Source organism: Nannospalax galili, unplaced genomic scaffold (genome assembly GCF_000622305.1).
Source record: "Nannospalax galili isolate Female #2095 unplaced genomic scaffold, S.galili_v1.0 scaffold716, whole genome shotgun sequence".
NCBI classification, from domain to species: domain Eukaryota; kingdom Metazoa; phylum Chordata; class Mammalia; order Rodentia; family Spalacidae; genus Nannospalax; species Nannospalax galili.
In genome coordinates this window covers 3,989,586-4,005,201 of record NW_008339517.1, presented here as the reverse complement: position 1 = coordinate 4,005,201, position 15,616 = coordinate 3,989,586, and the positions used below count along the sequence as shown (strand labels likewise).

Below are 15,616 nucleotides of genomic sequence, written 5' to 3'. Positions count from 1 at the left end.
TATTCCAACTGAGCTATCCATAGTTTCCAACAGAGCATCTTCAGTATTTATATTGTTTTGGGTGTTTGTTGCTTGGTTTGTTTTCTGCTTCTTGCTTCCAGCAGATGCTGCATCTTATGGCTGAATGGATGTTGAGAGAAAAAGTACACATGGTTATGCTTATGTGCACTGTCCACTCACATTCAAACAAAGACCCATAGACTGTAGCTATCATCTAAGTCTGATGTTCTGTTGATGTTTCAGAATGCATTTCCAAATCTGCATTGTAGTCATAATATTTGGGACTCTTCATAGAAACAAAAAATAGCCAATAATACAAAGCTTTACTTACTTGTTTTATTTATAATAATGTGAGATTTTTTCAACATAGTGCTGGTGGCTATTAGTAGCATATCAACAAGAACCGGAAGAGGGAAAATTAAGTATTTGTCCAAGTTCACGTCTGCTAATTGTGATATAATCCAGGTCCTTCATTCTTAATTGAGCTAAAAAGACAGTGTTTTTTTTTTTTTTTTTTTTTTTTTTTAAACTGGAGTTGATTATACCAATCTGGTTTTCATCCACCTTTGCTGTCTTCCATAAAGTCATCTCAGTTGGGTGTGGCAGCATACACCTATGATTCCAGAACTATGGAGGCTGAGGCAGAAAGACTGCAAGTACCAAATAGCTAAGAGCCTAGAAAGACACGGTCTGACATTGGAACCAAACCACCCCTCTTCTCCATCCGTGTCTGAACTCTTTTACTAGTCTTTTTACCATGTACAAGCCCATTTATCCACTCATTTAGAAACCATGATGTAGAAATTTGATTATTTCTGTTAAAGGTGAACTTTTGTCCTGGGTCAAGAGTCTGTATTCGTAGAAAGCTTTAAATGTGGGAGATTATTTCAAGCTATAGAAGAGAACACATTGAGCTGCTGATTTTTTAAAAAATATTTTGTTATTTTTAAAAAATATTTTGTTATTTTTATTTTAGTGTATGAGTGTATTGCCTGCATGCAGGTGCACCCCTGTTGTGAAGTGCACATGGATATCAAAGGAAATGTTAAATTCCCTAGGAACTGGAGTTATCTGCCATGTGGGTGCTGCAAATCAAACCTGGGTCCTCTGCAATAGCAGCAAGTGCTTTTGACCACCAAGCCATCTCTCCAGCCTGACACATTAAGCTTCTTATCAGGTTTTTAAATCACAGAAAACGAAAGCATTTCCAATGTCATACTTCTGTGGCTCCCAGGTTACAGCACTGCGATCATCCATGCTTCCTTGACCATACTAGATCTTCTGAGGCATGTCATAACTGTTGTTTGGTTCTATACTCTGTGCGCTTCCACAGCGCTCTTGTCACTTATTTGCATAACAAGATACAACTATTTTCCTAGTAATTGTGATTTCCACATTATAAACCTATGTCATATTTCCAATTCCTGTTAATAATTGTTTGGTTATCCAAGTTCTTTAAAGCATAAAGAACTTTGAGGAAATACTTTGTTACCATTTCTGCCACTGGGCAATGTAGCTAGATTCTCTCCTGTGACAGGTCCTCTGGAGAACTTTCTATTACAACAATTTAAAACATCCTTGTCTCTTTAAGTTCAAGTATTTTGTTTAGCTGGTAAGCCTCAGTGTTTTTATACTGTCCTGCAGTGTTACTATGCCAACATTGTAATTACCTGAAGAAAAAGCCTGGTAGTTCAATTTAGAATGAGTGGGCCAAACTTGGAGGACACTGGTTTCCCCCAGATATCTCTTAGAACTATCTGTCTCCTCAAACTGTGCTGATGGAACCATCTTGCTGGAACCCTCTCCTTGGAACTGTGTCTTCCAGTCAGGCCCCACTCATAATTTTATTCAAAATGGTTTCTCCACCTTCAACTGGGGGAGTACAGGTTTGGCTCCACCTTAATCTTCACAGACCATCCAGCCTTTTAATACCTAGTTTAGACTATCTCATCTGTCCAAGGTCATTTGGTCAGTCTTCTACCCCAGTCTTCACTGTGTGCAATGGAGATGGGTGGTATGCCTTTCAGCGCTTTGATATTTAATTCCCAGGCATACTCACATCCATTCATTTTCTCTTTGAGTGGACTACCAAATGGAGGTGGCCAAGGAAATGAGATCAGGTAACTAGGTCATAAGACACAGGAGTCCATGGCTTTTCTGGGTTAAATTAAAATTCATTAATCAAAATGAGGTCTATTTTATGTCATTTCTATATTGTCCTATCATTGTTTTATAATCTCTATTAACATATTGGTCATATTTTTGATTATCACCTAGAAGTAGGCATTTTTATCCTTACCTCTATTATATCTATTACTATCTATACATCTGTCTATTCATAGGTCTCTATATAAACACATGCTTATGTATATATTAATTCTCACATATATATGTACACATGAGATTTTTCAGGAAATTCTAGAAATATTATTTTGCTGAAAGCTTAATATGTTCCACAAGATCTTCATATAAGTATTTTTATAATTTGCATTTGAATTTAAAACACCTATATATTAATGTGACACAGGGAACTGTGCTTTCAGACATAACTTGATATTTTTTACTCAGATCTTTTAGTGAAAATATTGTGGCCTTTTAAATCTACCTTCTCATCAATACTTTCATTCATTCATCGATCCATTATTCAAAATATTTAATGCACGTTACAACATAAATACAAAGACAGCTGAGACTAGTGTTCTCTTAGACATCCCTTTATCCATATAATATGTTTATAATTTATATAATATATATCACAAATACATGCAAATGCAGTAATAGTTAATGAAATAAAAATTTAAATTTACATTATTAATTTTACTACAATTAAAATTCTGTATGTTGAATTTCCATGCAGGTGATGTTAGTAAACATATTTTTCTTGGAAAAGCATGTCTATTCTAGACAGAACATATCATTATACTTCTTAAATTTAATAATTTAATGTCCACAAGAACTTACATCATTTTTGCCTGTTCCTTTCTTTTTTCCTTTAACACATTTGCCTTTAACACTATTATTTCTTGTCACATTTTAATCATTATAGAACTTTAAAGGGTATTAGTGTTAAAACATTTTGCAAATAAGGAAACATTGATTTTCAACCCTATAAGATTTTGTGTTTTATCCTGGCTACTCTCATCATGCTTTTACAAAAGCATGTATCCAAATTATGGGTGTCCATTACTTTTTAGAAAATGGCTTCTGGGTTAAATAATGCAATCTTCAAACTCATGTATAAAAGGAGAGTGAAACACCAAGAACACACAATTTGATCATTCTTAAAGATGACTTTAGTAAAATGAAAAAACTCTTTCTGTCTTTACAGAATGAATTCTCAGCTTACCTACCTCAGTCCTATCAAAGTAAATTATCTGGCCTCAATTGCTTGCTGCTGCTTATGCACACGAATAGTGTCATCGTGTTAACAGAAACATTTTATAGTCCTCACAACAAAATTTGGCATAAATATATTCCTTTTTGATTTATTTTTTTTGAGAGCAAGAGCGAGAGTGAGAGAGAGAGGCTTTTGAACATTACTGGAGTCTAGCAAATAGCAATAGACTTGCTATTAGAGCTGGCACATTGTTTCCAGACCTGAGAAGCTGTGGTCCAGACTGAAGGTGGGAGCAGATCTGCCAAGGTCATGAGCGTCAGCATCAGATGCTCTCTTGCCTTTTTCACCCTATTGTACCTATGAGTGGGCACACTGATTTTTTTCTATGTTTTTGTTCTACTTTGTATTTTTAAAGAATGAATTGGCCTAGAGATTGTATGTATCTATTTTATAACACATATAGCCTAAAGAGGATACTATACTAGTTTAACTCTCAACTTGAGAGAACTTAAAATCATCGGGGATGAGAATCTTAAGGAGGAATTTTCTAGATCAGATTGGCCTATGGACATAAATCATTCTGTTTCCAAATTATGAAAACTAGTCTATTTTGTCTAATGTTTTTGCTTGTTTGCTGTTAGTTTAATTATTTATTATTGGTGCTGAGGACAGAACCTAGGGTCTTTTGCATCAAGGCATATGCTCTACCAACTGAGCTGTATCTCCCACTCCACAGTCTGGTTTTCGTCTATGAATTCCTTCTACTTCAGACTAACCAGTTAGGCTTTCCTGAAGGTCTTTATGGAACTTGCTAAAATGTGGATTTTCAAACCACCTGACTGGGTTTCACTTGTTTGTGTCATTTATTAACTGATCGAGCTTGAGAAAAATCAATCTAGTAGCAACACATGAGCCTCTACCATGGAAAATCAATGACAAATTGTAGGGAATTAGGGAATGTCCTATATACACAAGTTATGTAGATATTGCTTGACAGAGAATATGCACTGTGTAGGATATTTGTTGTTGAGTATAGTGGTTAATAACACCTGTAGAAGACTGTTTCTGTGGCCCTTATAATTTAAGAATAATACAAACAATGCTTCTTTCTCCTGACTATATTCTAAGGTTTCTGCTGACCTAAATATGTATCTCACTTGGACTTCCATCCAATTAACGTTTTTTTTTTTCTGGGCACTAGTCCCCATGGTAGGTGATGCTGCTCAATATTTGTACTGGGAGCTGATATAGACTACATAGCATACATGTCTGAGCTATCAGAGTGCTTTACAGTCCCTGATTACACACACACACACACACACACACACACACACACACACACACACACAAAGATATGTTGTGTTGCCTGGTTTTAATTTGGTTTTCTTAAGGAGTTATAATGTCTAGTAGAGGATTCTGTGCTAGTTAAACTCTCAAATTAACAAATTGATACAACTTAGCATCACATGGATGGGGAGAGTCTCCATGAGGAATAGTCTAGATCAGATTGGCCTGTGGGCAAGTCTGTGCAGTATTCGCTTGATTGTCATAACTGGTGTGGGAGGACCCAGCCCCCCCAACCCACTGTTGGTGTCATCATTTCTTGGTTAGAGTCCCCAAGTATCTAAGAATAAAGAAAGCTCACTGTGTGTAAGAAAACAGCTAGGTGTGTAGGCACGATGCATCATCCCTCCTGTTCTCGACTGTGGGTGTGACCAGCTCTCTCAAGCTCCTGCTATCTTGCCATTCCTATTCGATGGACTATAACCCAGAACTGTGAGCTAAAGTAAAGTCCTTCTTCTTGATGTTTCTTTTTTGTCAGGGCGTTTTATCACAGCAAGAGAAATAACACTAGGCCAGATACTGTGCTCCTTTCCTTGACTCATGACCTTTCTTCTGTATCCTCTCTCTTCCTAAGGCAAACTTGAGGGTAATGGTTTATGTGAGAACTACTTCCAGGACTGTTACCATTTTCAGTAAAATTTTCTTATATCATGTGATCAAAGGAATAAGTGCAGTTCCCCAAACTGATCTTAACTAAAATCTTAGGGTGTTTTTTTTTTAATGTCTGCTACATTGCTTTATTATGTAATTGATTCTGCAACATCACAGTGGATGACTAAATAAGAGGTAACTTTGCATTATATAGATATATTTAGTAGTAGGACAGTTCAACATATGAAGGCATTGTCCATATTATGCAGTCCAGAGTGACATCCTCTTTTTCCCTCACTATCACTGGTCTAGGATGCTTTACTAATAGCATCACTGGTGCATTACTATTACTGATGCACTAAGGTAATTGTCCAGTTTTCCTTGAATACAGTCAGGTGGCCTCATTAGAATGGTGCAATTCATATTAATCCAGCATCCTTTGAAGATGGTCTGATGTGCACAGAAGACTGAACTAGTCCTCTTACAAAGGCAAAACAAGAAAACTTTGACAATAACTCTTTGTGCTTCAGGGGATTGTTCCAGAAACATGAAAATAGCTCACCTGCCTCTTGCTCGTTTTCCTTACCCACTCTTTTCCCTCTCCTAGCAGCCTCAGCATGTCTGATCTAAAGTGAATTCTTGCATTCTTATCATCTCAAATATTTAGGTTAAAGCATACTGTGTCAAATAGGCTGACTCAATATTTAATATGGAATAATTGTGATTTATGGATTATAATTTATTCACTGATGAATTGATAGTTCATAACCCAGTTTCCACCCAGCAGGCACTATGCCAGATACTGAAAAAATCATCTGTCATGCAAATGGATTTCAGTGCAAAGCTTGCTGATCAGATTCATGCAAACCTGCGATCAGTGAATGGCAGCGATGTATGATGCCATCGCCCCGAGAACCCCTTAGATTATAACAGACACAGAATTTTTTCTCATGACTTTGATAATACTTGTGCAGAAGACAGTAAATTGGAGAGACAGTCCATTTGTATTGACTATAACACTTTTAAAGTTTATTTTTATTTATATGCGTGAGTGTATTGCCTGAATGTATGTAAGTGCATCTATGTCATGCACTGGCTGCGAAGGACAGAAGAAGGCTTTGGATCCCCTGGAGCTCGAGTTATGGATGGTTGTTAGCCACCTCATGGATGTTGGGATTTGAACCCAGGACTTCTTTGAGAACAGACAGTCCCTTGATTAGAACTTCAAAATAAGGTCTGGTACCAGGGTTACCTGATATTCAGCTAAGGACATGATTTCTCAGGTCATTCAATCTCAGCCTTCATCTCATTTGAGTAGAAGATATAGTCAGAATATTTACTAGATTCTCTCTAGTAAATGTAACATAATTTTGTCCTAAAATAGATTCTAACAGAGAAGAATTTACACTCTAAAATTCTGAATTAACTTGGGTTCCCAGGGGACTATATGTGAGAAGGAAAGTTTTAGTTCTGAAAATAAATGTGTGCAACCACAAGAGGGACAAAGGTTCTTCCTGTGATTCTGAAAATGATGATGTTGAATATGTGATAATTGCCATTTGTCATTCATCTGTTAATTTATCTCTTTAAAAACTCTGTCTTTATCATCCTACTCATTCGTCTTTCCATCAGTTCTTCTATCTTAGTTCATATGTAGGGATTTAAATTTGAATAAAAATATGGAGACGCTTAAGAGCTTGTGTTTCAGGGCTGGAGAGGGGGCTCAGCGGTTAAGGGTGCTGGCTGCACTTGCAGAAGACCTAACCCCCACATCATGGCTAACAAGCATCTATAACTCCATTTCCAAGGGAATCCAATGCCCTCTTCTGACCTCCTTAGGCATTTCATGGCACAGGTGCACTTACATACATGCAGGCAATCTATTCATACACATAAATTAAAAATAATAAAATAATTTTAAAAAGGAACTTGTGTTTGTCAAAGATTATATTTTAGTTTCCTGCACCAACTCTTCCAACTTTATTTGCCTCCTTCTTTGTATCATTATTTTGAAAATAAAATGAGAAATTATCTTTCCCCTTCCTTTACATGCACTGTACTCCAAAATTATTTATTGAATTTCCCAAAACATGACAAACACATTGCCAGGCAAAGAGAATACGAAGAGTGGCATGTAAATCCATCTTCCTAGGACTCCTATTGTATGAACTTGTCTTTTAAATGGAATGTGTAAAAATATTTGGAAGGTAATGAGGGTGTAATGATGCTAGCATTCATGACTCAACTCTACTATGAGCAACCCTGATATGACTTGAAATTGAAGACTTAATGTGAAACACTTAGACCATTTATACATATCTGACAACTTACACATCTCCAAGAAATGGAGGAATTCCCTCTATTTGTTTTGATAGAAAGTCCATGCATGTGCAAACTTTTGACCAGGCAATAAATACTTGATACTTATGTCTTGGTTATTATTTTTCTGACACCATGCTTGACTGAGAAAAGTTAAGGGGCAAAAAATTTATTTTTACTCATGGTATCTGAGGATTCAGTCCATTGCTGTTTGGTCTTATGCTTGGTCGGAATATAGTGATGGATGTGTGGTGGAAGAGCATCCTCATCTCATGGCAGTATGCAGCGATGGAAGGATGAGAGGAGCTGATACAACTTTCAGAGGCATCCTCTTTGTGACCTACTTTCTTAAACTAGATCACTCCCTTAAAGTTTCCAGAGCTTCCCCCAAATACTTCCACTAGGTGAAAACAAGTCATTCAGTGTATTAGCCTGTGGAAGGGATTTTTTTATCCATACCAAACAACAGAAGAGCAAGAACAACCAAAGTGGTATTCATTATATTTCCCTTAAGATTTCAGTCTATGTTTATCTCCCACAAATCTATCTCACTCTGAGAGCAGAGACCACGTCGATTGCTCTACATAAATCTCTACGATAACACATGGAAGAGCACGGTAGTTGTTTAAGTGCTTATTAGGTGAATACTTGAGATCTACTTGTGCCACAGTCAGCCCCCGAAGCTTAACTATCCAGCCTGACTTGCATGTGGCCCTTATTATGCTCCAGTTAGCAAAAGCAACCTTTGAGAAAGATGGCACTCACGCCTCCAGATGATGCTCAACTGTGAACATTTAGTACACTTGGGATATCTTTAACTTCACAGGCTCGTGTCAGTGGGATGAAGTGATAGGCAGTGTTGCTTCACTAAGTCTGTAGGATTTGACAGACATGTGGGGAAGAACAGCGACAACAGCAGCTTGGAGCTGTGCCCTGCACTACTTCTGAGGCCAGACATGGAGAACTAGGTGTCTTGGCGTCTATCATTTGCCCTTTTGTCTTACACCCACAATCTTTTCATTGTAATGTCAAAATGCTTCCCTTCACAAGCCAGGAGCTAGCGTGTGTGTGTGTGTGTGTGTGTGTGTGTGTGTGTGTGATAAAAATACTAGGATGAAGAAAAATAAATACATAGGAAACTGAAAAAAAAAGAAGTTGAACTAAAAACAAATACTGAGATGATTAAACACATAAATCTAATATATGCTTCAGGACTACCCTTAGCCTATGGATCAGCATTTTATTAGGATGAGCAGAAAATAAATTTCTGGGCTCTTTTCTGTTTCTGGGACAAACATCACCAAAAGCAAATTAAGGAAGGAAAACATTTACTTGGCTTACACTTACAGGTCACAGTCTAACATTGAGGGAAGTCAGGGAAGAACTCCAGGTAGAACTTAAAGGAGAAACCATAGAGGAATGCTGCTCACTGGCTCACACCGAGGCCAGTCTGATCTGGGCAGTCACTTGATTGTGACTCTCTTCTCATATTATATCTAGGCTGTGTAAGGTTGAAAATTAAAGTGACCTAGGATGGATGCATGTAATATTTATGATTTTTCAGTTTTTTCTAGAGTGCTCACTGAGTAAAAGCTATTATTTATTTATTTATTTATTTATTTATTATCTATTATCTGTCTCTATCTATCTATCTATCTATCTATCTATCTATCTATCTATCTATCTACTATCTATCTATCTTCTATCACCTCTCCATCCATCCATCTTATTTGTTTGTGTGTGTGTGTGTGTGTGTGTGTGTGTGTGCATGTACACATGCATTCCCATCAGTATCCCATCGGGCACTTGTGGAGGTTAGAGGACAGCTCACAAAAGTCAGTTCTTTCTTCCACCATGTGGGTTCGAGGGATCAAACTCAAGTCATCAGGAGTGGCAGCAAATGCCTTTACCTGAGCCATGTCACTGGTCCAAAGTTATATTTGAGTGGAATCTCATGAATCTGTTTTCATAAATGAATTTGTGGCAGATTTTCAGATAGTTGTATAGGGTTGTGTGTGTTATGGGATGAAAATTGTTTTCACTATTTTACATGAAATCTGATCACTTTCATTTTAAAATAATTTTTGGATAGATGTATTTTGTCAGATTCTAAAGTCAACTGTGCAGAGTGATTATGTCCCCATATTATACACAGAGTAACTGGTTTAGAAAGCATGTTAATCTTCACATTTTCTATAGTTAAAAGATGTGAATCTTACCTTTGTGTTCTATTCTTTTTTTTTTTTTTTTTTTTTTTTTCGTAGCCCCAGCTGTCCTGGAACTCACTATGTAGGCCAGGCTGGCCTCGACTCACAAAGACCTGCCTGCCTCTGCTTCCCAAGTGCTGGGGTTAAAGATGTGTGCCACCATGCCCAGCTTGTGTTTTATTCTTTAAAGAACAATCTGTGCTTTTCACTTCTTTTCTCTTGTTTTTGAACACAAGAGATCATGAAAACCCAGTATCATAATGCAATTTATTATCCAGATGCTATTGGTAGTTGGAAAGAAAATATGGTAGAAGTAATTTCTAACATCAATAGCAATAAGATAAATTTGAGTGGTTTGTTTGTTAATTAGTAAAAATTTGTGGACAGGGTGACAAATCCAAATATCCTGCTTGTCTCTCAAAAGGTTTTTATGTGGAAGGAAACATCTATGAATGATATATTATTCAAATTTTATTTTTAATAAAAATGCTAATGGAAATCTTAAAATGCACATAAATTAAAATGATCATAAATTAGGATTAATATCACATTAATGAATTATAATCCCACATTCATTAAGATAAAGTGGTGTTTCAATATTTGTTCCTGTTCATAAATTTAATACAATAAATGACTTTGAGATTCAATAAATATTTGATGTAATTTTATGCTTTAACTTTTTTAAAGTATTCAAAAGTAATGCAGGAGATCTATTTAGCTGCATTTGGATCCTTTGTTGCCATTTAATGTCTGCTTTATGATCTTTTCTTTTCACTGACTAAAGCCCTAAATATAATTCAAATGGCGAAGAAAGTGATAGAACTGTTCTGAATAAAAAGAATCCCAAGAGAGCATGTCTTGAATTTCTAGGCATTTCTTTCCATAACACACTTTTATTAAGGAACAAATATTTGATAGCTTAAGGTGCAATAATCAGAACTCTATTGGTAGGTAAGTAACTGAGTGAAACTAAAAAAATGTGTATTTAAGCAGTATTTTGCATTTTTAATTCAGTATTTTTCCTTTAAAAAGAAGATTCTATAATAATATGCATTATTTTATTTAGTTTATTATTTTGTATGTAGGAGTTTACATATCTCAGGGCCCAAACTCCTATCGTCTACTTGAGAGCAAACTCTAAGACTTTTAAACAAAATAATCTGCTTTCCTCAGCATCTCCCTATGTGTCTAAAGCCAAATATTTGCTTGCTTTTGGCATTCCATAAATACTTGTTCGATACATGCCTGTTGCTGTGACCTGTAATGAATCTGAATTCCTGCTGAGAAATTTTCTATGGAATTTCATCCCTTGGAAATGTGCTCCCATGTTCTATGCTTGACATTCCTTTCTATAAAATGGGAATGAATTTGATGGACAAGAAGAATTTTGATTAAAGGAAAGGTTGACAGCCTTATGAAAACCATGGCAATGCAAGTCAGGATTTTAGAACATCTTTGTACAAGTAGAGTAGCACTGAACCCAAGCTCTGAAACTACTCCATTTGATACCGCCAAATGTGAACTCTAGAGAGGTTATTGTGGGCCATGTTGACCCCATGTTATATTTCATACTGCATATTAACTTGTTTTAATAAAAGTTAAGGGGATGGTTATATTAAAACTGATTTTCAGTTCTTGATACACAGATATTCACAAAAGGCAGCTAGGAATAACAGAATGTGTGTATGAATAAGTCAAAAAGAATCCATGTCATTTTGTGTTTTCTTGACTTTGCCATCATTCTGAAAGCTTGTCAGTTTATATTAAACAAATTAGAGCATTTCTACTTTATGTTAAAGTGCTGTCCACACAAATGTATAGACTATTCATACTATGTTAGGCAGACTATTCAGACTATGTTAGGCAGAGAATGAGTAACATCTATAAAAAGAGCCAACATGATACAGACAGGAGACAGCTGAAAATTTTTGCAGATTTCTCCATCACTAACCAAAGCTACTTTTCATTTTAGTTACACACAGACCTGGATCCTGGAAGTAAAAAAATCAAGTATATCCTATCAGGTGATGGAGCTGGGACAATCTTTCAAATAAATGATATTACTGGAGATATCCATGCTATAAAAAGACTTGACCGAGAGGAAAAGGCTGAGTACACATTAACAGCTCAGGCGGTGGACTGGGAGACAAACAAACCTCTTGAGCCTCCTTCTGAATTTATTATTAAAGTTCAAGACATCAATGACAACGCACCAGAGTTCCTCAATGGACCCTATCACGCTACTGTGCCAGAGATGTCCATTTTGGGTATGTATGCTTCCAATTTCACAAAACTGTTAAAAATCATATTTCAAATAGCTCCTGCCCTCTGGGATGGTGTGCTGCTGAACAAAAGACATTTATTAGCTTCTTATCTCCAATTTGCATTTCCAAATCCCCTTTCTTGGCCTGAGTTCCACAGATCACTAGCTTTAGTCCTCTAGTGATAGAAACTGACGGAGGAGCACTTTTATTAAAATATCTCTCCTTACACGACAGTATTTCAATTGGCTAAATTTGTATTCTTGTCATAGGCGTGTGGTTTGAATATTGTTTCTAAGACGGATTTATCAAGATTTGTTCCAACATGTCAAGCTAATCCTATTGATATTTGCTTCATGTTTAATTTGTTGTGTATATTGACATGCAGATGTAGCACAGAGACATAGAACACTATCTAGGACTAGAGTCAGGCAGTTGCTGGTATGAGCAAGTGGGCTGAGTCCACACTGGATTACACAGTAATTGATACCAATGAGTCTTCTCTCTTTGTGGCTAATTTACATTAACTACATGATTTTCAGTAGCAATATCTACTACCATTCACCCACTCCTACTTTTGCTGAATCGTTGAAGCCACTATCACTATTACTTGCTTTCTAAAACAGGATTTTGATATTTTCTGCCTATTGTAGATCTGTTTGCCTATTCCTCAACCCCGGCCTTCATACAGAAATCCTCAAATCTCAGACTGTAATAAAAGGAGGGCTTTTAGATTTCTTCCTTCTCAGAGATCAAGTAGTAAATTCAAAGTAAGGTATCACAAAAGTCATGTTTCCCCCACATTTTTAAATTTCTATTTTAGGTGTATGGTATTTTGCCTGCATATATGCAGGTGCTGTGCATTGCCTGTAGAGACTGGAGGAGGGTGTTGGATCTCCTGGGATTGAGATGGTTGTTAGCCACCATGTGGATGCTGGGAATTGAATCCTGGTCCTCTGCAGGAGCAGCCAGTGCTCTTGAATGCTGAGCCATCTTGCCAAACCCAATGTTGTCTTTATGTATGTAATAACAGCATAATGGGCTATTAACCCATAACATCAAATACATTAGAAACAGATAAAAGTAATAAAAGAAAATATACACAGGAAAAATACAAAAGAAGTAAATACAGATTTTACATTCTTCATTTTTAACTTGAATTAAACTCTCTGTCAGAGAAAATAATGATCAAGTACCCTGTTTACAGGTTCTATACCTCAGGAACATGATACATACATGAACACTAGGAAGGAAGGTATAGATAGTGTTCTAAACATCTTCACTATTGATACAACTCAACACAACATATTGATTTTTGTTTGAAAGACTATATTTGTTGCCTATTAACAGGTCACTATAGGGTATCTGTTGCCTAAACCATGTGGCCTTAACATTGTAATTGGTTTTAGCTGCTCAGTCTGATTCTCTCTCAGCTTCATCTACTTCTACATTGGAGTCTTTTGCATTTACTTGGTCCCTTAGGCCTATGACTCTGTTCCTAGTGGGTATTTTTCCTTTCTTTTACCTCCCCCCTTCCTTTACCCTGTCCCTTTCTTTCTCCTCTCTTCCTTCTTCTCTTTTTCTGTCCCTCCCCTTTTCTTCCTCTTTACCTTCAATTGTCTCTTTTGGTCAGCCCATTTCTTCAGCTATTTGCTCCATGTTCATGAATTTTAAATCTTATCCACTGCCCCACCTGCCTACTTAAGTCAATTACCCACACACCCGATTCCTGAACATTTTCACCTGAAACTCCAAAGATGATCAAACAACACATTAAACAGCATGATTTTTCTTTATGAAATTAGGTTTCCCATTCTGACTTCCATGATGACCTCAGTGATACCAATGCACTCTGAAATCTCATACATAACATGAAAGAGATATTGTCGAATTGATTTTCCTCTTCCAAAACACTAAAATACATCACTTGTGTGAGCAGGCCTGACTGTAGTGCAATCTCGCCAGATAATCTCATTTCACTCTTAGATCAGCCCTTTTTAGATAAGTACCTGCCAATGAATTAAATTATCTGAGTATCTTGTCAAATAGTATGCTTAATGTGTCCTTTAGTTTTTAGCTAATGTGTGTATTTGTACTGGAAATAAAAGTTCTTTATATCCCATAGATGTTTTCATAAAATAAAAATGTTCAAACAGGGAGTTTTTGATGGCTCAGTTTCATCAGATCTCCCTTTTCTTACATGCCTATAATAAAACTTGGGTACAAACACCCACTGCAGCCAGAAATCAGAAGTGATTTCAGGTGTTCGTGTCTTACCCATATATTTCTCCTGCCAGGACTCCATTTTATCTGCCTACTGTGCAAGGAATTCTATTTGTATTTATTTTCTCTTCTCATCAAAACTGATTTGTTGCTCTGTAGATGGCTGCAATGATACTTCTTGGGGAAGCAGTCTCTCCACCATCATCAGTTCTACCATAAAAAAGAGCACAAAGTAGCAAGAACATCTCTATCTTTGTGTGTCTTTAAATTCTGGCATACAAGTAGGAACTGAAAAATACTATATAATTTTCCTTTTTAAAATCCTCTTGTTTGGCAAACTCCTTTAGGACAAAGAACTTACAGAGTTCTTTTCATATAGATGTTGTTAAGATGGTTTCAAAGTAAGAAATTATCAGCCCCTTGCATACATACAGTATGCTTTATCTTAATTACTAATGAACAGTGTGTGTGGAAGCTGGCATTGCATCATTGCTATGATTTTCCACCTCAGGGCCAACAATATCTGTTGAATATAAATGTATCAGAAAATGCTTTTCCTATGCATGTAAGTTATTGGCTTGATGGGTGTGTTGGAAAAGGAAACCTCAGGAACTTCTACAAACATCAAAGTGGTCTTCCGTTAAGAAAAGGCTATAAAGAGTATTATTATTACAGAATTTCATGTGCATGTTTACCTGTGTACCTGTATGTGTGTGAATTATACCTATTTTTCTTGACAAAAGAGTAGAATCAGTAATATATGTGTATGAATATACATACATCTTCATCTATCTACATATATGTATATGTGCACACACATAAATGTTTTAAATCATTAAGTTTGTCTTCTAAACTTTTCAGTGACTGCACTGAAGTTACATAGTAGGTTTGAGTCCTAGTTCAGTCTCTTATTTGGGGTGGATTGTGAAATTTGCAGAGGTTACATTATGGCCTATTTTCTACTCCTATGATGTAAGGTTAATAATTCCCATGACAAAATACAAAGTAAAGCAAGGCTGTGAAGAAAATGTGTGTTCCATAATTGGCTGCTATTGTGGTTTGGAAGGCCATTTTTATTAACGTATTTCTCTCCATCCCTTTGTACTCTCCCTTCTGCATTGATTTAAAGCAATGGGTGTCTGGTTTCAGGTTGATGCCAGGCTCGCTGACTAAAGGAAGCAGAAGTAGCTGTGCTCTTTGCTTGTCAAGTGGCAATCATTTCCTTTGTTTCTCGTGAAGGTGAATATCAGGGTGGAGGTCAGCTGCTATGTCCTTTCTCTCCCCACAAGCCCTGGTCTCTCCTAGTCTGTCTGAATCCTCCCTTCCTCCCTTCC

The 15,616-nt window shown here is 36.5% G+C and overlaps 1 protein-coding gene across 7 annotated transcripts in view; it reads left to right on the top strand.

Annotated features, from left to right (window-relative positions):
* Cdh8 (cadherin 8) overlaps positions 1-15,616 on the top strand; it is a 380,999-nt gene that overhangs the window by 125,429 nt on the left and 239,954 nt on the right. For all 7 annotated transcript variants that reach the window (XM_008834248.3, XM_029564091.1, XM_017798462.1 and 4 more), the window contains exon 3: positions 11,771-12,065. In XM_008834248.3, coding sequence (XP_008832470.1) covers positions 11,771-12,065 — 295 coding nt within the window. The remainder of the gene's footprint in view (positions 1-11,770; positions 12,066-15,616) is intronic.